The following is a 26,106-nucleotide window of genomic DNA, read 5'->3' on the forward strand; positions in this document are numbered from 1 at the left end:
GAAAATTTTCTAGGACGTCTGTAGAAATATTTGGTTCGTTCATCGAATGCATATTTCATCCACTGGAATATTAATATCAATTATTTTTTGAATTCTACATACAATTTTGCATTTCGGGATATTTAAATTTGTATCACAAGAAGTACAGAACGCCGTATCTGTTCAGTATACTGCACATCCAAACTCTTTCAATGTCGCTTTCAAGGATGCAGTATTTTTGGATTGCCTTAAGAGCAAGCAATTCGCATACTTGCCCGTAACAGAAAATCGATGGTAGACATCACCAATCGCTGCGTACTTCGTCGATTAGCCGTTTTATTTTGATTCAATTTTAATTCGGAGTGATGCTGATCCAGCTGTGCCCTAAACGGATTCGATATATCATGTTTTTCATTTATTCGCACACTACCTGGAACAGATTAAACATTTTATTCAAGGTAACCAAAGATGCTTTGTAATAAATTGATCCCATCCCATCGAAATGCTCTGCAACGAATTCCAATTTTGAACAGTACCTCCAGTTGATGCGTTTGGAATATCGTGTCAATCGTAATGGTGATTACCATAATTTAGATTGTCCAAGGTTGATCCAAGAAAAATCATTCAAAAGAAGTTGATATTGTATAAACTGAGTGGCGAGTTCTCAAATGATTCAATGCTATTTGGTCCGTCAAATCGACATCTTCTAATAACTTTTTAGAACATATACATGCAATCAATCAGGTTTGAAAACTTTTCAATTAATTTTTGTATTTTCAAGAAAACGAGTCTTTTTTTTACTTATGTGTTCCCGAGAACCCGGAATTTCCCAGGATTTTTTTTTATTTATCACCCGAATCCCGGGAAGCTGAAAACCGTCGGGAAATGAAAGCTCTAGCTATTGTGTACAACTGCTAGCAACCAGTCTCATAGTCGCCATTACATATAAGGAAATTACTAGGACCTGCAGAGATTAAACTGCGCTAAGCACCAAAAATACATTAAATAGCCACAATTCATGGCCGGTAAATGATTAAGAAAACTATAAAACATGTGACTCTGTGTAAAAAATCCGACGTTAAACTCAAGACTAAAATATCATGATAATACGAAGAGAATTTACGAAAATCGTTTCACATCGTTCAACTCTTGACTTTTTTAGTCGATAAAGTTAATACAAATCAGTGGATCATCAAGTTATGAACTAAAATCACAAAAATACTAAACATATTCAGACATAACCACCTACTAAACATTCGAGTATAACGCCATTTTTGTTTTTTTTTTGCGTGAACTAGTTTTGTGAAAACACGAAAATTATTTTCAATATGAGTTTTATTTATCGTTGATTAAATCGTGACCTATTCGCAAATTTTTTTTTCTCGAAGAATTGTTGGGCGGAATGATCTTGACTTTTCGGTGCACTGATGTGGCAATACAGAAGGTAAGATTTCTGGTCTCATAAATTATTCGTCGAGTGGTCGAGCCCCACTCAGGAAAGATTTTCAGTGTTAATTGCACTAGCCCTGTACCACAGACAAACAGACGTAACACGAGATGAATTTTCATCATCCGTAGAAAAATCGGTTGATTTAAATTATAAGAAATGCGCCATTTCACCGAGCGTGGCGCTAGTGAAGATATTTTGACTCAGAGCTAAACGATTTACTTAGTTTCCGTACCCACTCGAAAACGTTACCGCCTTTTTAATCCCATGCAAACCAGAACAAACAAAACGGGTCGGAAATGTGAAATACATTTTTTTCGAAGTCTCCAAGGCAGGAGTTGTTCACAATCATTTCTTAGGCTACCACCCGATGCCGATCGGAGAGTAAACACAGAATAGAATATTACTAATTTAATTGATTCGGTAATCGAATCTAACTAGATGTATGCAATGGATTCGAATTTTCGTTGAAAGGAAATATATTGCCACTGAATGACTTATCATCGTGGTGTTTTTGTACAAAAAAGTAAAAGTAAACGCCAGTCTGGAAAATAAAGTAATGTCTAACTTGAAAAGTGTCCTTACACGATCATTAAAAGTGGCATTTCTGCACAGTAATCCCTATAATAACGCCTCGTGTTAGGGTACCTGATGTCTTCCGGATTCTAGAAGAGCGACGCACAGTGGCTGGAGGCTGGCCAAAACCTCAAAAATTTATTTTTGAAATATTGATATTTTATATTTTTTCTAGATTTCTCATATATTGAATGATGTATATTCAAAATTTTATGATCATTGGATAAGAACACGATTTTTAACATGAGTTTAAACGTAGCAAAGTCCGGACTTTTTATTGATTTTCATTTCCGAAACCACCATTGCTCTGTTCACTTCAAATGCATGTTGCTCTTTTGATTTTCGTCCGATTTTAGCACAACTAGTTTCATTGTGTAGAGGAACGAAAGAACTTGATTAGTGAATAAAATACATTTAGTAAATTTGCTTGGAACTATGACTTTTTAGTTTAAATATGTTTGAGGTGGTCAGATCAAAAATACTTTTTTCACTAATGTATTCTGTACAAATTTCGGAATCATTTCGGAACGGTCCCATAGTATACATTCTATGGGGATTAACCTCTACTTTTCGAATATCATGGTCTCGTTCTGCGCCTAGGTGCGCAAAAAGTTTTAAGGAGATTTTGAAGCTTTGTTGCTGATATGGAGGCGCATGGTGTTTTGTTTAAAATAGTTAGACAATCTACAGTAAACCAATATATTACACAATGGATTTAAAGTAGTATTCTTCATTTTTTATGATATTGCTGACATTGGTGAACAGTAACGGAAAATCTATCATGAAAACGGGATCATAGTTATAAGAAAGGTTCAATGACACTGTATGGAAAAATGCATTTAATATTTTACGACTTTTGACATCAAAAATGAGCTCAGCACCTCAAAATTAGCTTAAATTGTGATTTTAAGCCAAATTAGGTAACATTTGAGGTTTTGTCCGACTTTTGTTTGAAGACCCGCCACTGTGCGACGGTAAAGTGGATTAAATAGAAACAATGAAACGACAACAAGAATTGATTCTCTCAAACAAAACAAAAACTATTTTACGGTTGCTTAATTTCCCAAATATAGAACAATAAATAATTATGATCGGTCTTAGAAATACAGTCGTTATTCTGCATTTTTTAAATTTGCCCATTGCAATCATTATTCCATGGGAAGTCGTAGTATGCGACTTCGACGATTTTTCTATTTCGCTCTTCAAATTTGACAACTCATACGTCTCCCAACCTTTGAACGGAACGGATCGTTATATTTCACAGTGGTGTTCGGTGTGTAAATTTTAGTGAGTTCAAGGTCATCCTTTGTTCGTTCGTTAGCTGCCGTTCTGCTGGTGCCGACAGTAAATCCAGTACATTGTTTTCGCTGGTGCGGAACAATCGACGTTGTTTGCAGATAAGTTTTGCTTTATTTTTTTTCCCTCGTTTGCTTTCTTTCCTTTTCCCTACTTTTACTCTACCTTGTAATCAAATAATAAGACACATTCCCGTTTATATAACGCTCTGCCCTCGTGCTTAAATGGCCGAGGGCGAAATACCATCTGATGTAATCATAAAAGTCCCTGATCCCCCTAATACTCGCATTGCTCCCCGTATAAAGCAGTACCCAGAAGGTTCCTCTGGGCCATGGGTGGTATATTTTCGGACCGGAGAGAAACCGGTTAATATATTAAAACTTTCTCGAGATCTGACTGCTAATTACCCGGCTGTAGCTCAGATAACACGTGTTCGGGCAAACAAGATACGTGTTCTAGTGAATGATCTCGGCCAGGCAAACGCGATTGCTTGCTGTGAGCGCTTTACACGGGAATTTAAAGCGTATGTGCCTTGTGTGGCCTGTGAAATCGATGGGGTAGTGTCCGAACCGGGCCTGAAATGCGAAGAACTGTTGGAGCACGGGGTTGGCTGCTTTAAGGACCCCTCTCTTGAACAGATTAAGATCTTAGAATGCAAACAATTGTATACCGCAAACACCGAGGGAGGTAAGACTACCTACTCTCTATCAGGCTCGCTTCGGGTGAGATTCGCCGGGTCCTCTCTTCCCAACTACATCCTCCTTGACAGGGTTCGCCTACCAGTTCGCCTGTTTGTACCGCGGGTCATGAGCTGCAGCAATTGCAAGCAGTTGGGCCACACAGCCACATATTGTGGAAATAAGAAACGATGCGGCAAATGCGAAGGAGAGCATGAGGATGACTCTTGCGACAAAGAAACTGAAAAGTGTATTTGCTGTGGGGGCCCTTCACATGCTCTTAAATCATGCCCTGCGTACAAGCAGCGCGGGGATAAAATTAAGCGCTCCCTTAAGGAACGCTCAAGGCGTTCTTATGCAGAAATGCTAAAGAATGCTTCGCCATCTGTCCTGTCCGAAAATCCCTATGCTGGTTTGGCTAACGTTGAGCAAGAATCTGACGACCCACGAGAGGGAACATCTTTGGTTAACCCAGGGGAATCCAGGAAGAGGAGAAATCCAGCCTCCCCTACATTACCTCGTAAGGGTGCCAAGGTGTCGTCCACTCAGAGTGCGCCATCTACAACCAATAAATCCAACGGAAGTGATGCACAAAAACCGAAGCAATTTGCTCCAGGACTTGGAAATATTAATTCTAACAAGGAGTACCCACCACTTCCAGAGACATCCAAAACCCCAAGTGTCCCCTTTTTTCAAACAGATACTCAGTCCAGTGGCGGACTAATGAAATTTTCTGACATAGTGGACTTAATTTTCACAGCTTTCAATGTTACTGATCCTCTTAAAAGCCTTCTGATACGTTTTCTCCCTATAGTGCAAACATTTTTGAAGCAATTGACTACTAAATGGCCCCTCCTTGCAGCGATCGTATCCTTCGATGGCTAAGTCATCGAACGAGGTCACCGATTCGATCACTGTTCTACAGTGGAACAGCAGAAGTATCCTCCCGAAAATCGATTCCTTTAAATTTTTACTAAATAGTTTAAAATGTGATGCTTTCGCATTATGTGAAACTTGGTTAACTTCCGATATAAATCTCAACTTCCACGACTTTAATATAATTCGTCTGGATCGAGAAAACCCCTATGGAGGAGTACTTTTGGGGATCAAAAAGTGCTATTCTTTCAACCGAATTAACCTCCCTTCGACACCAGGCATTGAAATTGTCGCTTGTCAAGTTTTAATCAAAGGTAAAGACCTTTGCATTGCTTCCATCTACATTCCTCCTAGAGCCTCGGTAGGGCACCGAACGCTTTGTAATATCACGGAATCCTTACCGGCACCGCGGCTAGTTCTGGGAGACTTTAACTCGCACGGTACGGTATGGGGCTGTCTTCATGATGATAATAGATCAACATTAATCCAAGATCTTTGCGATAATTTCAACATGACCATCTTAAACACGGGAGAAATGACGCGGATTCCTACACCACCAGCACGCGCAAGCGCGTTGGATTTATCGCTTTGCTCGACATCGCTACAGTTAGATTGCATGTGGAAGGTGATCCCTGATCCCCACGGTAGCGATCATTTGCCTATCGTGATTTCAATTGCTAACGGTTCAAGACCATCGAAAACAATCAATGTCTCGTATGACCTCACACGGAACATTGATTGGAAGAGTTACGCGACCGCGATATCCGTTAAAATCGAATCCACTCAAGAACTTCCTCCGGAGGAAGAGTACAGGTTTTTGGCTGGCTTGATTCTCGACAGTGCGAATCAAGCTCAGACTAAACCAGTACCCAGCGCGAATACCCATGGACGGTCTCCCACCCTGTGGTGGGATAAAGAGTGCTCAGAGCTGTACGCGGAAAAGTCCACTGCATATAAGGCCTTCCGGGAAGACGGGTTACCCGCTAGCTATCAACAGTACGCGTCGTTAGAAAGGCGAATGAAGAGTCTAATGAAAGCCAAAAAACGCAGTTATTGGCGCCGGTTCGTCGACGGGTTAACGAGAGAAACAGCGATGAGCACTCTTTGGGGTACGGCTCGACGTATGCGTAATCATAATAGTACCAACGAGAACGTGGAATATTCAAACCGTTGGATATTCGCTTTCGCCAAGAAGATCTGTCCGGACTCTGTCCCGGTACAGAAAACGTACCGCGCCGCGTCTTCTCACGATACCGCGAACGAAACACCGTTTTCGATGGTGGAGTTCTCACTTGCTCTCTTATCGTGCAACAATAACGCCCCAGGGTTAGACAGAATCAAATTCAACTTGCTGAAGAATCTGCCTGACACTGCAAAAAGGCGCCTGTTGAATTTATTTAACAAGTTTCTTGAGGGTAACATTGTCCCTTATGAATGGAGGCAAGTGAAGGTCATCGCCATCCAAAAACCAGGAAAACCAGCCTCCGACCACAACTCGTATCGGTCGATTGCAATGCTGTCCTGTATTCGGAAGTTGTTCGAGAAAATGATCATGTTTCGCCTCGACAATTGGGTTGAAGCAAATGGCTTACTGTCAGATACACAATTTGGCTTCCGCAAAGGCAAAGGGACGAACGATTGCCTTGCGTTGCTTTCTACAGAAATCCAAATGGCCTATGCTAACAAAGAGCAGATGGCATCAGTCTTCTTGGATATTAAGGGGGCTTTTGACTCAGTTTCTATCAACATTCTGTCAGAGAAGCTGCACCAGCATGGTCTTTCACCAATTTTAAATAACTTTTTGCTAAACCTGTTGTCTGAAAAGCACATGCACTTTTCGCATGGCGATTTAACAACATCGCGATTTAGCTACATGGGTCTTCCCCAGGGCTCATGTCTAAGTCCCCTGCTCTATAATTTCTACGTGAATGACATTGACGATTGTCTTGCCAATTCATGCACGCTAAGGCAACTTGCAGACGACGGGGTGGTCTCTGTTACAGGGCCCAAAGCTGCCGACTTGCAAGGACCATTACAAAATACCTTGGACAATTTGTCTGCTTGGGCTCTTCAGCTGGGTATTGAGTTCTCCACGGAGAAAACTGAGTTGGTTGTTTTTTCTAGGAAGCGTGAGCCGGCGCAACTCCAGCTTATATTAATGGGTGCAACGATCAACCAGGTTTTCACATTTAAATATCTCGGGGTCTGGTTCGACTCTAAAGGTACCTGGGGATGTCACATTAGGTATCTGAAACAGAAATGCCAACAAAGGATCAATTTTCTCCGAACAATAACTGGAACATGGTGGGGTGCTCACCCAGGAGACCTGATCAGGTTGTACCAAACAACGATATTGTCGGTGATGGAGTACGGGTGTTTCTGTTTCCGCTCCGCTGCGAACATACACTTCATCAAACTGGAGAGAATCCAGTATCGTTGCTTGCGCATTGCCTTGGGTTGCATGCACTCGACCCATACGATGAGTCTCGAAGTGCTGGCGGGCGTTCTTCCGCTAAAAAATCGATTTTGGGAACTCTCATATCGATTGCTCATCCGATGCGACATTCTGAACCCGTTGGTGATTGAAAACTTCGAGAGGCTCGTCGAGCTTAATTCACAAACCCGTTTTATGTCCTTGTACTTCGACTACATGGCACAGAGCATCAATCCTTCTTCGTACAATCCCAACCGTGTCCGTTTCCTAGATACTTCTGATTCTACTGTATTCTTCGACACATCCATGAAGGAAGAGATTCGTGGAATTCCGGACCATATACGCCCGCAGGTGATCCCCAATATATTTTATAATAAATTCCGAGAAGTCGACTGCGACAAAATGTTTTACACTGACGGATCGAATCTCGATGGGTCCACTGGCTTCGGTATCTTCAACAATACTATCACCGCTTCATTCAAGCTCAATGATCCCGCTTCAGTTTACGTCGCAGAGTTAGCTGCAATTCAGTACACCCTTGGGATCATCGACACTCTGCCCACAGATCACTACTTCATCGTTTCGGACAGCCTCAGCTCTATCGAGGCTCTTCGTGCGGTGAAGCCTAAAAAGCAATTACCGTATTTTCTGGGGAAGATACAGGAGTCCTTGTGTACGTTATCTGAAAAATCTTATCAGATTACCTTTGTTTGGGTCCCCTCTCATTGTTCTATCCCGGGCAATGAAAAGGCCGACTCATTAGCAAAGGTGGGCGCATTAAATGGTGACATATACGAAAGACCAATCTGCTTCAACGAATTTTTTAGTATTTGTCGTCAGAGGACGCTCAACAGTTGGCAAACCTCGTGGAGCAATGGGGAACTTGGACGATGGCTACATTCGATTATCCCAAAGGTATCAACGAAGCCGTTCGGGGGGATGGATGTGGGTCGGGATTTTATTCGTGTAATGTCCCGACTTATGTCCAATCACTACACCATGGATGCGCATTTGCGGCGTATTGGGCTTGCGGAGAGTAGTCTGTGCGCTTGTGACGAGGGCTATCACGACATCGAACACGTTGTCTGGGTGTGCGCCGGGTATTGTGACGCCAGGTCTCAGTTAAAGGAATCCCTTCGGGCCCGAGGTAGACCACCCAATGTACCAGTCCGAGATATGCTGGCAACTCGTGATTTCCCCTATATGTCCCTTATTTATACCTTCATAAAAACGATAAATATCCCAATTTAGCCCCTCTCTTTTATTTCTCGTTTTTAGAGTTTCCTCCGCCCTTTGGAACCGATCAGCTCCAGAGTGCCACTATGTAACCGCCATCGCCCTTACCACTACGCCTGCATAGAAGGAAACTGAAGCGAGAGCGACTCGAGGTCCGATGACTTTTGAAGGATTCCCCGCGGGTCCGAAGAATACCATCCGCCAATCCGGTACTCGACGACTTACTATACTGAGGCGCAAATTTGATTCGCTGATCCCCCTCCCCCCCCCCCCCCGCCGTTCGAGCGAAAGTTGCAAGTTTTGCTCTTCTTTCCCTGTCTCTCCCCTGTCCTTGATACAACTGCTGCTACACTGATGCGGAAATAAGCCACCCTTTGAATATCTTGACCAAGCATAAGTTTTAGTTAAAAAATTCAAATTAGTATTCTGTATTCCTAGTTTTAAGATAGCTATAATTTTTACTCTTTATTGAAACTCTTGTCCTCCATCTTGTAAATAGAATTGAATCCCTAGTTTTAAGATTTCTGTGAAATTTCTCATAAATATTTGTTCCCCCTTTTGTGTACTAAACTATATTGTTAGTTTTAAGATAACCGTAAAATATTTCGTAAAATACTATTACTCCCCCTCTTGTATATCAAAGTGAATCCCTTGTTTTAAATTTTTTCATAAAAAAATCTTTTGGCCCTCTTTTGTATATTGAATCTTATTTCTAGTCTTAAGATAGCTGTAAACTTTCATTTCCTTTGTAAAAAAAAATATTTCAACATTGTAACCTCCTATTTTTAAGATATCCAAAATGTAAAAACAAAAGCATTTGGCACCGCCAAGCTAACGCATTTGTGCCTATCAAATAAACGAAATGAATAAAAAAAAAAAAATTTGACAACTATACAAATAATCCCAACTTTCATTTATTATCTTGCATTTCGAAGGGTGGGCACTGTTAGAGCTTCAGTTGAAAGAAATTTATTCGACATGGTTGCGAGAATTACATTTTGTGCAATGTGTTCAACAGATGTCGCTAGTATACCGTGAGCGATGTTTTTTTTTAGAATTTTAGACCAAAAATGTCGCTTACGCCGCTGCCGATCAAAAGTACATCAGCGCCCATATCCAATCTAGACGGCCAATTGACAGATTTACGGTGAGAAATTAAACGTTCACCGAATTTCTCACGCAATAATTCCATTGTTACATTACTTGTGTGTCACGTGGCCGTGGCCGAACGAGCAAAGAAGACGTAATTATGCGCAAAGCAGTCCCGACAAAGGTCACCCAATACGAGTTTGTAGAGACATACAATTTTGTCCCATCTTGTGCAATTTACATTTAAACTCTTCGCTCAAACAAGCAAAGGATGCTTGAAACAACCATCCCCAACCCCATGCTTCAGTAGATCCACACATGACAAACATGAATCGGTGACCACACCATCGATCTCAATATTGGGAGCGGACAAGTAGACGCGGTATACCTAAATAGATGACTTGTCGCAACTACCATCATTTACTTGCTTCAGGCGGGCTTAGTATAGTTGATAAATCGATTGCCATAGATCATATTTTGTCCGACCGAGTTCAATGTGTATGGTTTAAACGGAAATCGGAGTGCTACTGCTTTTCTTAGCAACTAACACGAAGAATATGTAAAATCTTTTATCAGTATTAGATAATAAGAACAGCTTTAGTTAACTCCCAATTGCAACAGGTTGGATGTGACGTAACCAGAATATTGTGACGGATAGGAATGAAAATTAAAATCTCAAACACGTATGAGTTTTGCTCGAATCTTTTGGTAACCGTTTTTGTAGTTTCCAACCATCGAAAATTAATATAACAGTTGGTTAAAGAACAAATAATAATCAAATAAATTCTTCGGATTATTGTATAATAGGGGCGGCTTGAAGTGAATAATAAATCGTCTACTCAGTAACGCAATCTGCATGTACAGTCTCCCAAAAAATAGTGCTCTGCTTTCGAAAAACTTTCAGAAAATTAGTTTCAGTATTCTGTTGTATTCACATGTCTATGCGAAATTCTTTAAGCCTCTAATCCTGGAATCTTTCTTCTGGGGCGCTATAATATACATTAGGAGAGCAAGGGGCCAGTTGGAGGTGTTCATAGTTTCAATTTTTACAGCATTAATTTAGAAACATCATGCAAAATAGGTCACGCGAACTGGTAACATCTCTGAATTACCTTTAATTTATTAACAAAAATATGTGACGCGGAAAACCCGCCAACTTACCCCAGTGCAGGGGTAAGTTGGCGGTATGTATGTGGTGTTAGCAGTACGCCAGACAATATGCAATCAAATGGAATTTCGATTTCTTCAAGGGTCCTAATGGCACGCGCCGGATGTGTTTTCAATAAAGCTTTATATTAACCCTTTCATGCCCAACTTTTTTCTAGTGCATGTAAAGTTTCAAAACTATTTTTCCTTTAAAACGGTGGAGTGAAGAAACACGAAAAGCTAAAGATAGGTGATTCCTTCGCAGTGCAAGATACTGCTCAATTTTACCTTCCAATGCGCAATACAATTCTCCTAGAATATTTACAATAGTCCAATTGTGTGGAAAACGTAGCCAAAGATAAATTGATAAGTTTTATCAATTTTCAATAATATTGCAACATAACAAAGATTTATGAAAAACTCACTTTCCGTCCTCAACGTAAACTGTCCCTGGCAGCACTGCTCAAACGGAATCCAATCAGACTACACTCAAAAAAATTATCCCTTACTTATCATATGCAAAAACATATAAATATTTTCCATAACACTTTTCACGTAAATGTTACATGTTTCACACCTAAAAGGTTTTATCGTCAATCAAATTAAAATCATCGTCGACTGCATGTAAATGTTACGTGAAATTCAGATACTTTCCATCGGAATTTCACATACTTTCTAGATTGAATCCGCATTATTTTCATATGAATTTCAGTCAATTTTTAGCTGCATTTCATATAGCATTCAAATGCTTTTCTTAGGTGTTTAAGGAGAGTGAAGGATGTAGATTAAATATTAAGGCATTTAATTGATATGAAATGTGTATATTTACTTGACCTATTTATAATGACATATCTATTCCAAAATAGAATCGCTGCATATTTGTTCCACCATAGATTCCAATTTTGATGATGAAATTAGCGTAATTTTCTAGTTTCCGTTGACTCCAATTCCACTAAAACTAGCAGTTTGTTCATTCCCAGATCCTGAAATGTAATTACGTATTAATGGTATTGTTCTTAATATTCTTACATTTAAATACCTGTGGTAAACTATTCGAGAATCTCTGGCCGTAATTCGGATGCCTTACACTGATAATACGCCATATTGAATCGGTTTACTTTTTTCACATTTAACATTCACATAATGCTCACGTGATTTACATATAACACTTGACGTATATGACAATCACATAGAATGTATGTATTGCATACTTGAAAGTCATTAGTATCTTATTTGAAAGGCATCGTTGTAGGTATGAATGCTAATTGCTGCACATGAATCTAATATGATTAGTCATTTGTAATATTTATGTGCTTTTTCACGTGAAATGTAATTCTAATAACTTCAGTTCTAAAGCTACCCTTACTTGTTTTTGTGAGCAAATCTTGCCTCAATCAAAAGTTAGGGTTGTTTAAAAACGTTGTTGTCCACAAAAAATATGGGCATGAAAGGGTTGACCGACATTTGCCATTATATTTTAGTCTCAATACCTCGGCATTTTGGCTTCGACATGCACACCATATTCAAAAGCAAATTTTAAAAATTCTTCGAGCCATTGGATAAAGTAAATGCAAATTTTTAAAGAGGAATAACTATCATCGTTATTTATTTTTTCAATAAAAATTACGTGGACAGGGGGGGGGGAGAGTAACCGTCAATCTACGTAATTACCAGGGTGTATTTACAGGTTTGTGACGAAATGCTACGATGGGGGAGGAGTGCGTTAAAAATTACTTGAAAATGCTACGTCATTTATGGATGGTCCCTTTTGTTGAAAAATATTACATAATACTGAATTTTAGTAGATTTCATGGGGCACACCCATTTTGCGTTATTTTTTTTAATTATATTTCACCATAAATCTTTAACGGCATGTAACTGAATAAGTATAGAACGATTTTAAATACCAATAAAGTTCTTTAATATTCAATATTCTGAGAAAAATTATATACCTAAGAGTCTGTCATTTCGTTCGATGATTAGAATCCTGCGGCAAACTGAAAGACTTAACATGGAAAGCCTTAAAAGGGAAGCTGCAAGAATCGGACTAACTGTAAACTTTGACAAGACAAAGAAAATCTTAATTGATAGAAAGTGAGGCAATCCAAACGTTGTTAATTTGGAGTTGGAACAGGATGGGGTACGGTACGACGTTGTCAACGAATGCTTATATCTGGGAACATCGGAAGCATACGATAACGGTATTATCTGAAAGATACAATGGTTTGTTACGGCCGTGAGTAGGACTCTCTACAGTTTGCGTAGTCAGAAAAAGTGCTGTACCCTAAACAAAACTTGCTCTATATAAATCGCAAATACTCCCTTTTGTTCTGTACGATCAGGAGGCACGGGTGTTTAAGAGAGCAGACTACCAAGAGCGAGGTGTAAGCCAGTGTTGTGGCCAGTTAAAATATTTCTCCAAGTACCTACTTAAAATATATCTTGACATAGATTTTGTCTTGCCATCTCTTTACTTCGTCAGAACCAAGTCCTACAACTGGTCACTAGATTTTACTTCATCCTCCTGTACTGCCCATAACAGCATAAGAGTCCCATGTTGAGAAACAGCAAGCCGAGAAAAACGCTGTTCAAGATTGTCCCATCCATTGAGCCAAATGGATGGGACAACCATGTTTTGATATTTTTTTTTATATTTTCTGAACAAACCCGGTAATATTATTTGTGCAGTGTGATTCAGTGGTGATACAGAATACAATCCAACGGATAACTCATTTTCGACAAAAATCCACATGGGACTCTTATGCGTTTATGGGCAGTGTACTGTAACTGATTTGCAGACGGATCTCTTTTGGACGGAAAAACGGCAAGGACCATGGTTTTAGGAGACATTCTAATACGAGAGTCCTGAGTTTCCCTTGATCGACTTCAACACCTTCTAATTCAGCTGATGCTCAAAAGTTCCAGTACAATGTTGGCTTTAAACCTTAAGAGCATCTCCCACGGTAGAAACGTTAATTTTCAACATTTCCGCGATATTTCGATTAGACCACCCAAAATTTTCTTATGGGCCCAGACACCACACGGTATCTTAAGAAGACCTTAAATATGGGCATCATTAAATTGTCTCGATGACCTGAAAATACACTAAAATAGTGTGTTATATATGTGAAAAAATCGGGAGGTGTCCGAAATTTTGATTCTAGAATGAACATTGTGCAACACGTTATACGTCAAAACCTCATTTAACCCCCATAACCATTTTAGCGTCTGGTGCAAAGTGCTGAAACCGAAAGTTATTTTGTTTTACTTTTTTGAAGGCCTAGCAACAATGGATCTTTGTGTAATGTCAAGATTTATTTATGCATTCATTGTGCGTAAAAAAAAAAATTTTCTGTCACGCAGAATCACACATACGAGCGTTCCAAGAATAGACGTCCCACCATTTCCACGTCGAGGAGCGCCTCTGCGCATACGATAATTCTTGATAAAATTGTCATGAAATTAATAAGATTTGTAAACCTTAGACTTGTAGTTACTCGATGAACCAGAAAAAATAGAAAAAAGTTTTCGAAAATGGCTTCATGAAAACCGGAAAATCTCAAATTTTACTGTAAAATTCGCTCACTTTTCTACAAAATAATAGTAAGACAAAAAATTTATCCAGTTTTCTGTGGTTCATCGACATGCTACACATATTGTGCGTTCTCATAATAAGTCAAGCCATTTCGTTGATTAATTTTTGAGTTATCGTGTTTGAGAAATGCTGTTTCGAGAAAAACGCTATTAAAGGGTGTCCCGCATTAAATTGCATGACGGAAAAAACGCTGTAGAAAATTACCCATTGAGTATGCTTTCCTTGAAAATTTGGGTAAAATTAGTTTAGAGTGTAGTGTTTACACTGCATTGTTATCGCTGTCAGTTTTTCGAAAATTGTTGCCGATTGATTGAAATCTGCGTGCGTTACAGCAAATACGCGTGTGGAATACATCACTATTTAAAACAAATGAGGTTCAGCGTGGTCACCGAGACTACGGGAGACTCTTTTAGAGGTTCAATACTAACAATTAAGCGGAAGTCGATTTTTTGTGTTACGCAGAGCCACCAGACCCTTTGATAAAAATCAGTTTTGGTGGTCAAATTTGGAATGAAATGATTTTAAGTTTGAAACCAATTTTATATTATTGAGACTAATTTAAAATTTCTGAGCAAGTTGAAAATTTTCGGAGGGGGTCCAGACCCCCAGAACCCTCGCGTGGATCCGCCACTGGTTTGGGACAATACTGTCAAGAAATAAATGCATAAAACAGTAATTGAACACCACAAACATTCCCAGTCGTTCGTATTGGATCAAAAATAAACGCAACTATCTAAACAGCAGCGTGTTAGTCTTACCCCATCCAACAACTGTCGATTTTACCCCAACAGTTCACATTTTTTTAAATACCCAATTAACAATATTGAAATACTAAAATTATGATATGGTTAATATACTGCAATGCGCGTTAAAAAACTTACGATTTTCAACACACTAACACTCTGAATAGTATGGAAAAGTACTTTTCGAAACATTCCCTTAACACCAGTAAAACATTCAATGTTAGTACTCAATAACACGCACACCAGCAAAGTCTGCTCATTGTCACAACATTTCAATTAATCATCTTCTAATGAAGGCTATCCGAGTTGAGAAGAGGATTGATATCACATGACCGTCTCGGCCTTTCTGAATAAACTTTTCTCGTAGTAAAGGCGTACGGAATACTCCAGCTTCACGAGTGTCGTAAACTTTGCCACGTGAAGCGTGTCAAATAAAGCATGTCCTTGACTGCGTAGCTCCCAGGAACATTCCGCGCCGATCCGCGTGCTACCCATCCAAAGACTATGTCTTGTTGCTATGGTTCTATTCTTTTCGAGACGTGTTGGAGAAGCTTATCTACGGCTATAGCCAGCTGCACAACCTGTCATACCGGGGACGCATTCCGCCACGGAACGGAATTTTTGTGGAAGATAAAGATTTGCCTTTTTATGCGACAGATGATGATTAATTGTTTGTATAGTGTGAGATAGTCGGGGTATTTCTGCCTGCCAGCGCTGTACAAATGGAAGTCCCGCTGATTTGAAATTGAAAATCCCCTCCTTGGAAATATCGTTCAAATTTATTCTGCATTGACATATTGACATGAAAAATCTTAATTTACTTGATTTGTAGAAACAAGTTTGAGGGAAACTTTGAGGTAAGTAAAATTTCAGAAGAAATGAGTTTAATAAATGAATCCAGAACATATGTCGAGTACAGACATCATCATCAAAAAAGAGCATGAGCATAATGACCGTACAGTTCGTAGTTGCTAATCCGTGTCTAACCAGGATAAGCGAAATTGCACAGATGATCAATGCTCTTTTGCAATATCACACCACAGTGGGCAAAATAACCTTGAAGGGCAAAAGAGATGACTTCCCGATCAGAATCACATAACAGAAATATTTCAAAACTATATGTCACATTGTTACTTGCTATAAATTTCTGTTATTTTAACTGCTAACGAGACCTCATTTTAAACACAATATGTTTCAAAAATTGTGTTCTGTTATTTCATTTTGATCGTGTTAATAGACTAAAAGTAAACCGATGAATATGACAAAAAACATTTGTTCTCAGTACTGATATGACTGCCGCATATTGTTAACTGGTTTTCGATTCATCTTGCGAATTGTCAATTATCAACCCTTATACATGAGTTATTATTCCACTCAGACAAGATCATGCGTATTCTCCACGCACATTACATGCCTAGTGGATTAGATTTGGTCAAAAAAACACTACAAACCGAAAAAATGGATTATTAAGGTTAAAAAAATGTCAGCTCGATTGATATCACCTGGCGGGTACGCGTTCTCTTACAATGCCATAAAATAAAAAAAACATTTAAAATTACATGCCACAAAATATGTGCAATTCTGAATATAATAAAATGAAGATTACTTAGTTATTTGCATTAAAATTAAATCGAAAAAATAGCTACACTGTTGATGAATCATCTTATCAAAATATCTTTAAAAACTCTAGACCGTGTGTAACTACTGGTTAAAGCCTTAATTTTTTAGCTATTCGCTCTAACGAGAAAATTCGATTGAGCCATTTTGTGCATGAAAGATGCAATACTTAACTTTATAAGCTCGAGTAATGAGACAAAGTCGGAATTCGAATTGATTTGCTTTAATAAATTACAAGTTCCGATAATAGCAGTTATCTCTAAGGAACATCTTCGTTGTTCGAGTCTTGAGCGAATTCTTCGAAAAATCTTATTTTATACCGTGAATGTTTGCTTGTGCCCGCACATTCTAGCTTCGCTAGGATCTATTCCAATACTCGCTAAACCAGGCGACAAAACCGTATTGGAATAGCAATAATGATTTAACAAAAATAAATTCAATGTGAAATCTCAATCATAAAGTACTGCTTATAGTCAAATTCATCTTGGCCACACTCTACCTAGCGTACTCTAATTAGAAGAAGAGCTGGCAGAATTGTGCTCGTTGTATATTACCATCCAATGATTATCAACTGGTAATAATTAGTTTCACATCAAATATTGCACTATCACAAGTCGAACTTTATGGCAAGTGAAAACAAAAATTCCGCAATCAGCAATCAGTTCAAGAACTTGAAATAATTTGTTTTTATATCTAAAATTTAGTTACGATAAATTGTCTAGTTTGACCGCACTGATGATTCTTTACTTTGTACTGGATTGCATATACAATGGGCTCCACCGTATTTCTGAAAAACATAATATAAAATTAAAGTGTGAGTGGATAGTTATTGCAACACTTTCAAACTTACGCAACTATTTTCATACTTGACCGAAATTACACAAATTTTATCCAGTAGAAAATATGTGGTGTATTCATTACATCCACTCAGCTGTGCAGTTGTCAGTATGATTTCGGTGGAGATGAAAGAAAACTAGAAACCGTTCGCGAGATTTTGTTGATCCTATGTAGTCGCATCGCGCCTTGGAAAAACTGATGAATATACATCAATCGACCGCCTCATAACGGGTGTTCAATAAAAATGAGATTTTTTTCAGTCATGCAGTTAAAAAACAAAAAAAAATCAGCGAATTCAGTATTTTTTATTAAAAACATAGTTTATTCATCAAAAAACGTCACGACGAAACTTAGTCGCGATGCACTCACAAGAGCGCTGGACGGCACTAACGTTCATTTTCCGGATACAATTGCGGAACCTGATGGTCAACTGCTTCGTATTCTTGACCCGCCAATTATTTTTGTACACTAGGGCACTGAGGGAGCCGAACAAATTCACAATGGGATTGCACTGCGGCAACTTGGTCAGGTTCCTTTCATTCGTCACGAACGGTATCTTTTTCTGCTCAATATACTCCAGCGTCTTCTTGGCGTAATGGGAAGACGCCTTGTCCGGCCAGAAGACGTACTTCCGATCCGCATGATGCTCTTTTAAGAACGGCAGGAGAATTTTCTCTAGACACTTCTCCTGGTACACTTGTTGATTGATGGCCAGACCGCTCGGCTTGAACCACGGTTTAGAAATCGCTCTGTTTTTTTTTCAAAGTAATGCTTAAACATATATTTTACCTCGGGGGGTGTGGCCGACTTGTCGCTGGAGTAGTATCTGTCATTTCCTGGAATGTGAGTCTTCGAAAGGGGAAAGTAACTTTCGTCGTCCAGCACGAACGACGTCCCGCGATAGTTCTTCGTCATCCACCTGCACTGCGATTTCACGATCGCTATATGCTCGTCATGTACTCGGGGGACCGAGTCTTCTTCCGACAGATGATGTCCTCCATCTTGAGGGTTCGGTGAATCAAGTTATGGACGCAGCCCGCGTCACGCATGCCCACCTACTCCCTACTTAATTCATGTTTGGCTGTCATTCATTTCATGTAAATTCCAGCTACAAATCCTTTACTGTATATTTAGGAAATCAGTTGACGCTAGGTGTTTGAAGGCGACGAAGGGAGCATCTAATCAGGCGACTGTAAATTAGAGTTCCGATGACAGGTATGGAAACAGGTTATCATCGAATTAAGCGTACCTCAACAAAAAAGGTTTAGCTCAATCGGACGCGATTAAGGGATTGCGCAAAACGGTCAAAGCGTAAAAATTTTCACCAGTGAAAAAACACCCTTAGAATATTCAAAAATTGAATTCGATATTTTATGCTAAATGGCTAAGAATGTAATGAAACATCGAGATCTACGGCCACCCTCAATTTTGTTTTAAGATAGCCTTTATGAAACTTGAAATGAAAATTCTGAATTTGAGTTGATACTGGGGTTTGAAAAGGCCGCTTTAATTTATTTTCTATACCAAATATCCTAGAACTGCATAAAACAACGGATCTTGTATTTTCTCAAAAAATATGTTGGCAAAACTTGCCTTTCTGGTACCTTAATAAAAATCAAAAAACTTGTTTTTTCTTAATTGACACCAGATTTCGACATTTCGTTGAATTTGATATACAAAAAAAAACTGCATTACCAAACTCAAGTCCCATCTCAATTCAAAAATATTCTTTGTACCACAAAGATATTTTTTAAACATTTCTCCAGATCTTGACGCTTTATGACATTGTTTTTCGATTGCGCTCAAATTTTGCATAGACACTTTTTTCGAGGTACCACTACTTTTGATGTGTGTCCGATTTGAAAATTCAGGAAGACCACAAATATTGGCACTCTACCGTAAATTAAGTATACTTCTCAATTGACCTAAATAATTCCAAAATGGTTGTCGAACAAGAATCGTCGGCAAAGATCTGTGCTTTCATTTAAAATCAAACATATTGAACTGTATTCGACCGTACCCGATCTTCTTTCGGATCAAAGATAGTTCGCGAAGTATTCTAATATTCCGCAAGACGCAGAAATATTCACCTGTACCAGATATCTCGCCTAGATAAGCTCAGGATTGTGATATTTTGTCTAAAGCAAACAAATGACGTTACTGGCAACAAAACTTTCATGAAGAACTAACGCGTTTACATGCCCGCTCACAAAGTTGAGATCGATAGTGTAGTTATCGATTCGAACTTGGCACTGAAGGACGGGATTGTCTATTTCAATGACTCCTTGCTCCAGTGAGCAAAAATTTTGAGTGACAATCCCACCGGACCTTAAAACTAGTGTCTGGTGACCTTTTGGCGAGACTGCTTTGCGTATTCTTGGACTAAGATTGTTAATGCTTAATCAGTTGTTTGTGCCGCGCGTCATGCATGCAGTACAAGTACTGCACTAATTACAAGCAAAAAAGTCTTCGTAACATTTTTTTTCTTCTGTAAAGCGGCCCTTACACGTTCAATATTTTTGACAATACTAGAGTATTGTACGTGTAATCAAAACAAGTTGTATTGACGATGTGGATTTCAAATGGGATTGAAATATTGTAACAATATCGTCAATACGTGTATTGACAAAAATATGGAACATGTACGGGCTGCTTAAGACCGTGAAATATACCAGCAAGAAAAAACTCTGCCACAAATCCGAAGGAAACGGCACCTGGTCAATTTAGAGGAAAAAACAGAGTTTTCAACGCTTCCAGGAACACCAAAAACCATGTGACATTTCAACCAGAGATTCAACTTAATGCAGGATTGATTAGACCTAGGTTAGGAACCGGTAACTTTGTGATATTACGGAACTCATCCCGGCATCGAGGAGACTTCAATTTTCCTATGAAACTGAAAAATACAAGCGAAAAAAAGTTTAAAATATTTTTCTCTATTTTTGTTGAAATTTGAAGTCTTTGTCTTGTTTGTTGTTTATTCTGGACTAACGGGACCGTAGCGTAGTTTTCTGACGCCTTTGGAGGAGTCTCAGTTATGCGCCTTTTTGCTGTCTGCTTTGTGTACCTTGGAATGATACTCCTATCCTGACTAATTTCATGACTTAAACTCACTTATTTTAAAAAGCAGATCAAGATTTTAGTGCCCCCAAGAGGTTGGCGCCCTTGGCGGGGGCCAACCTGGCCGACCGCATGCTACGGCTCTGATTACAATTAAGGCTCTTTTCGGGCAGCTCGCTAATAAAATCGATACTTTTAAGTTATAGTCTTAGTTCATTTACTATTCTTTTTTTTTCTAAATTATTTGGTGTATTATTTTTTGACTCGCTTGTCTTCTCTAAGACTAATATTTGAAGTAGACATTTTCTCGCTATTCGTCGATATAATGTTTCCAAAAAGTATAGTTAGGCACCTAATGAGTCACCTGGTGGCCAAACGCCCAAAGACCTCGAATCACGCACGAATTCCAGCACAATTCTTATAGGATATCTATCCCTACTCTAAATCTTTCTTCCGTAACACTTGTAGCGTACGCTGTAGTATATACGGCCTCTAGTAATAATAAGTGTCGGACTAACATTCCTCTTTCCAGCTGCGATCTATGTACGGATCTTGCCGGCGTTTGAATTGAATTGATCGATAAAAAAGTTTGTATTACCAGGAATTAAAATTAAGATTAAGCTATGGATATCCGATAATCGTAGATTTTTCATATTAGCGCTGGTAACAGAACTATTCTGACATTAGATAAAATTCCTAGTATGACTTGGTAAAGCAACCTGAAATGTGCTTCGCCGAAAAAAAAACATTTATTAAAAATATTGCGTGTTTTTCATACATCCAGGAAACTTCACGAGCTTCGTGTAGTCATGTCATAATTGTTCACAAGCAACAAATCTCGACAAACATATGTCCCTATCTTTTAGATAGGGACGTGAACTTTGCTCCTTTGTTGGAACCTTCCAAGTGACGGTGGTGATGAATCACCGGATTATTTACTACCCGCAAAGAATCCCAGAAAACACCGCAGTGTTCTTCCCAGGCAAGGCCGTTGCCCTACCTGCTTCCCTTCCCTTGGCTATTAGCTGTAGAGGAGAGCAATGCTCGTTCGGCTTATCCTCTACAGCGAGAGGGGCGGGTGCATAGGATCCTTTGCGATTAGCCGGGGAAGCAAAAACTTCTTTATAGTTAGCTTCTCCCGAAGGCGATCCTGCACCACTAAAACTTTTGACCGAGCCAGGGGCCGGCACTTTCGACGGAAATATCTTCCGTTACATATGCGCACTGCACTCACAAGCTATTGTGACAGTAAACTTTTCCGAGAATAATCGACGTCACAATGTCGCATAACTGTCATCGCTATGTAAGGCATAGTCAGTCCGGCTAGCTCAGTCGGTACAGTATGAGACTCTTAATCTCGGGGTAGTGGGTTCGAGCCCCACGTTGGGCGCTAAATTTAAGTAGGGGCTTGCCCGCTACTCAAGTTCTGATTGCCCGGCAACCCTTCTTATCAAGGCGGCCTAGGTGCATCTACAAGAATTTCGGATTTTCGTATGTAAACAAACAAAAAAGTAACGTGTCCACTCAGTCGCTAGGGTGGCACTGTTATGAACTTTTTAATAAAGCTAGACAGAAATGCAGCGTCATTAGCCAGGGCAGGGCTAAATACCTCTGTCCCATCCTAGGAACCAAAGGAGTGACATTAACCCTCTTAGCCAAGTCACTCCCAACGATTTATTATATCCCCATCAAATTGAAATGGTCGGTATGATTGTCCACGTTTCTACCTCATTCCGGGTTCAAAATGGTTCGTTGAATAAATTCTTCATTAAATGAATAATTCAATTGCCATACAGTTTTGAATCATCTTCATTTTGAACGCTGCACAGTTGGCCTGGCCGCTTTAATGATTGTGTCACATACCCTATGTACTACAAACATTAATATTGACAAGAAAAATTGTAGGCGTACGTCTGCAATTTTCCAGGATCCCTACACGTATTGGCTGTGTATGTGTTGACTAGATTAGACTAAAAGATAGATAGAAATGTAGTTTTTTTTTCGAGAAAGTTGTAGGTCCTATCAATTTAAATATATCTTCTGAAGATGCAAACTTTGTAGGTCCCGTGTGTCTCGTGATAGAGCATGTATTAATTGTAAAGTTTAATTTACAGATTATGCTTTCAAAAATCACCATATTTCAAAACTTGCAGGACCTATGCAGGACGTCTTTCTATCTCGTTCCATTAGAAAGTTGATAACAGCGTCGCCCTGGCGAACTAATATGAAGTGATCAAATGCGCTAGATACTATGCAACAACTTTGCCAAAAACACCATAACTCTAAAACGAAAAATAAGGAAAGGACGTATAAATTGCAGGTTACCCCCTTTTGGAAGCTACACAGTCATACAAAACTACTCAAAATTTGAGTTCAGAGCACTCAAATTCAACAATAGAAGCAATATGTCAAAAAATGAGTTTTAATTTATTTGAGTAGAATTAGCTCAACTGGTGAGTAACCATTACATTTTTAAAGAAATGAAGTGTCCAGTCACCCAAATTTCAATTTCTATGAATGAGCGTGTATCGCGGGGTTAAATCCCCCCCCCCCAATTACGAAAATTCTTGTGAATTAATAGCATCTAATGATCTTATTTTTTGTAGACAACATTTGTCAATGTGCTACTAACAAAATAAACCAATGTTAATCTGGCAATGTAGCAGTTTTTTCCATTTCCCGTCAAATATGCAAAATGTAGATTAGCCCCTTTTGGACGCCAGCTATTCAATTCTAATCTAGCTTTACTCTCGATTGATAGTCTTCAAAACGGGCTATACAATCATTAAATCATGGACCAAATATCTCAGACAGAGCTATTCTACTTACATTATTACCGGTATCAACAGCAGACATCAGATAAACCGGATATCCGTTCGTGGAAACCCTAACCACCCGCAACGATAACAATCATCATAATGTTCTTACGCTAAACTCACATTCGTCCAATGTTTAACCTTTTTTTCTTTTTCTGCGGATCGTCCCTGAAGCACGGAAAGCTTGCTTCCTAACGTGTTGGACCAAAACAGTTCTATGTCATGATGAGAATATCTAATCATTGTTCGGCTTTATTCCTACTCAACCATCCCTACGCTTGCTGCGGCTGGGGCTTCCCCGATGAAACATTCGTAGTTTGTCCACGGACTTCGGAAATTCAATTAAAACTCCACCCATCTTTTCTCCATTTGTCACTCTCAAAGAAACCGAATGCTTACCGCTTCAAATAATTCTTTGTGATTCGCTATCAATCAAGAAAAGTAATGTTTGTCAGCTTTTCATCTCCGTTTGATTTTCTTTTGTTTTTCGTTTGTTCAATATTTCAAGCATCAATCATTCCAAAACACACTGTTATAAATAATCGAATGTAAAGACAGGACAACTATGAACAAATTCTGATCCGATCCACCTAGTGGCATTAAAGTTATGAAATTCATAAAAAAATAACAACCCATTGTATTCCATCATCTCCGTTTGTAATCGACGAACGAAGAAAGCGATTTATCCCACAAACTCGTGCCGCATACTAATGACCGATAATCGATTTCTCTCGGTGGATAGAAAAATCTTTTTTTTTTCGATCAAGACCACCAACGACAGCTAGCTGGTTCGGCCAAGACATGAATTATGAAGGAGCTTATTTATAATTTAATATTCGCTTGGCCGGAGAAAACCAATCCAAACGCGAAGAGATCACTGTTATACGCGCTTAAATCCGAAGCCAACTCCATTAGAGATTCTGTTTGCCGAAAAAGAGAGCCACATTTTATAATGTATCTACGGTACGAAACATAGCCTTCATAATGTACTGAGAAAGCAACTTGAGAATATTCAACTCAGTAACATGCTTGTCTTGAGCAACCGTTCAAGTTGTTTCGTTTGTAGCAACTCGTTTCTTGACACTTACCGGTAGAACTCTTCGGACCCGCGATGATTATCCTGTCGAAAAAGGCACATCAAAAGTAAAACGCTTACCAACAAGAAATAACTTTGTCGACGGGAAAGCAAAAATTGTTTCCACCTGTTTCGCAGGAAGAGACAATTTAAAATATGTCTACCGCATTGTGCTCACGAGTTTTGAGCTGGAAACGCACATCAGGAAATCTTCCTACTAGATAGCGGACCGGTCTAGGAATACCTTTCCTACTCTGGATGCTGTGCCAAATTTCGACTTGCTCTGATACCGAGCTCGTGAATAATGGAGTAAAACTGAACGCATTCAAGTATGGGTGGCATTTTCAAGCGAGCAATCACTGCAGATTTAATGTGCAATGCTTTTAATCCACCTAATTAACTTTCATCGGAACGTTTTTCGGGAATATCTTCTTAGAGTTGATGTGAAATTGGGGTTTGGATGCTGTTGAAGCTTTCAGTGGATCCATGCTCAAACCAGTCCTTGTCCAGTCCTTTCGAATTGGTCAACATTTCCCTCGAATCGTCTTAACCCTAATATGTTAACAATAAAACAGTCGTAAACCAGTTCAACAAGGTCGCCTGATCCGTCATCAAACGCGAATGCTTCGTTTGGTACACATACGTACGAAAATGGTACGATTTGCAAATGGTTCTCCTAACAGGCAACAGTACATATACAGATCAATTCAAGAAAGTATCACAATAATAATAATCATCATCATCAGCTGGCATGTACTTACCATGACGGCATTCATTTTAAAGTCCATAAAATTCTTCACTTCGGCCGCCAGCTCGCGCAGCAGCAGAATGCCATCCTTCCGATTTACGTCGACATCGTAATCTTTGTATTTCTGAAAATGGTATGGAATAGAAAATGAAAAAAAAAATGTTACATCAAGGCGTCTTTGTACACTGAGAGAACATGTTCGTAAATCTGCTAGGAATAGGGTGACCATACGTCCTGGTTTCCCAAAATAAGTTTTGGTTTTAAATTGACCGTCCTGGTGTCTTGGGATAGCGAGGAAAACGCTTGAGTAGTCCTGGTTATTCTCCTCTAAGCCTAATATATTTCATTTTCATTGAGTATTCGGTTTGTCCACTCTAGTCTAGATCGCAGTTAGGACTGACTATTGCTATCATTCTACCAGCTATGGCGGGCAGATTCACCGAACTGATTTATCGTTGTCACTATTTGCTTGATTTCGTCAAGCTTACGTTTCAGAGGTTAATTTTTAAAGATCTGTAACTGCCATCTGTTAAAAAACACAAGGAGATAATTGGATTTAGTTTTAAATATAAGAAGAACGAAATTTATATTTCTAGGCAGTAACTAGTCAATTTTTTTTTTATTATAAATTATGATTATGGAACTACTTAACGTTCAATGTAAGCAGTACCTAATCGTCGATCAACACAGATTCACGTCTGGACGTTGAATAGCGACTAACCTGCCGTGTCTAACATCCTACATATTAGGGAGTATAGAACTACTATTGTTTACATCGCCTATATGCCGATTTTGATAAAGTAAACCACGATATAACAATACAATGGAGGAATTTGAAATCAACGGTAGTTTTGGCGTT

The 26,106-nt window shown here is 39.1% G+C and overlaps 1 protein-coding gene and 1 non-coding gene across 5 annotated transcripts in view; one reads left to right on the plus strand and one right to left on the minus strand.

Annotated features, from left to right (window-relative positions):
• Positions 1–26,106, minus strand: part of LOC131682057 (voltage-dependent calcium channel subunit alpha-2/delta-4) — a 189,378-nt gene that overhangs the window by 107,280 nt on the left and 55,992 nt on the right. For all 4 annotated transcript variants that reach the window (XM_058963232.1, XM_058963231.1, XM_058963230.1 and 1 more), the window contains exon 3: positions 25,261–25,371. In XM_058963232.1, coding sequence (XP_058819215.1) covers positions 25,261–25,371 — 111 coding nt within the window. The remainder of the gene's footprint in view (positions 1–25,260; positions 25,372–26,106) is intronic.
• On the plus strand, positions 21,926–21,998 carry Trnak-cuu (transfer RNA lysine (anticodon CUU)). The gene has a single exon. It is a non-coding gene; the product is annotated as a tRNA-Lys (tRNA).

The sequence above is a fragment of the Topomyia yanbarensis genome, chromosome 2 (assembly GCF_030247195.1).
Source record: "Topomyia yanbarensis strain Yona2022 chromosome 2, ASM3024719v1, whole genome shotgun sequence".
NCBI lineage: Eukaryota > Metazoa > Arthropoda > Insecta > Diptera > Culicidae > Topomyia > Topomyia yanbarensis.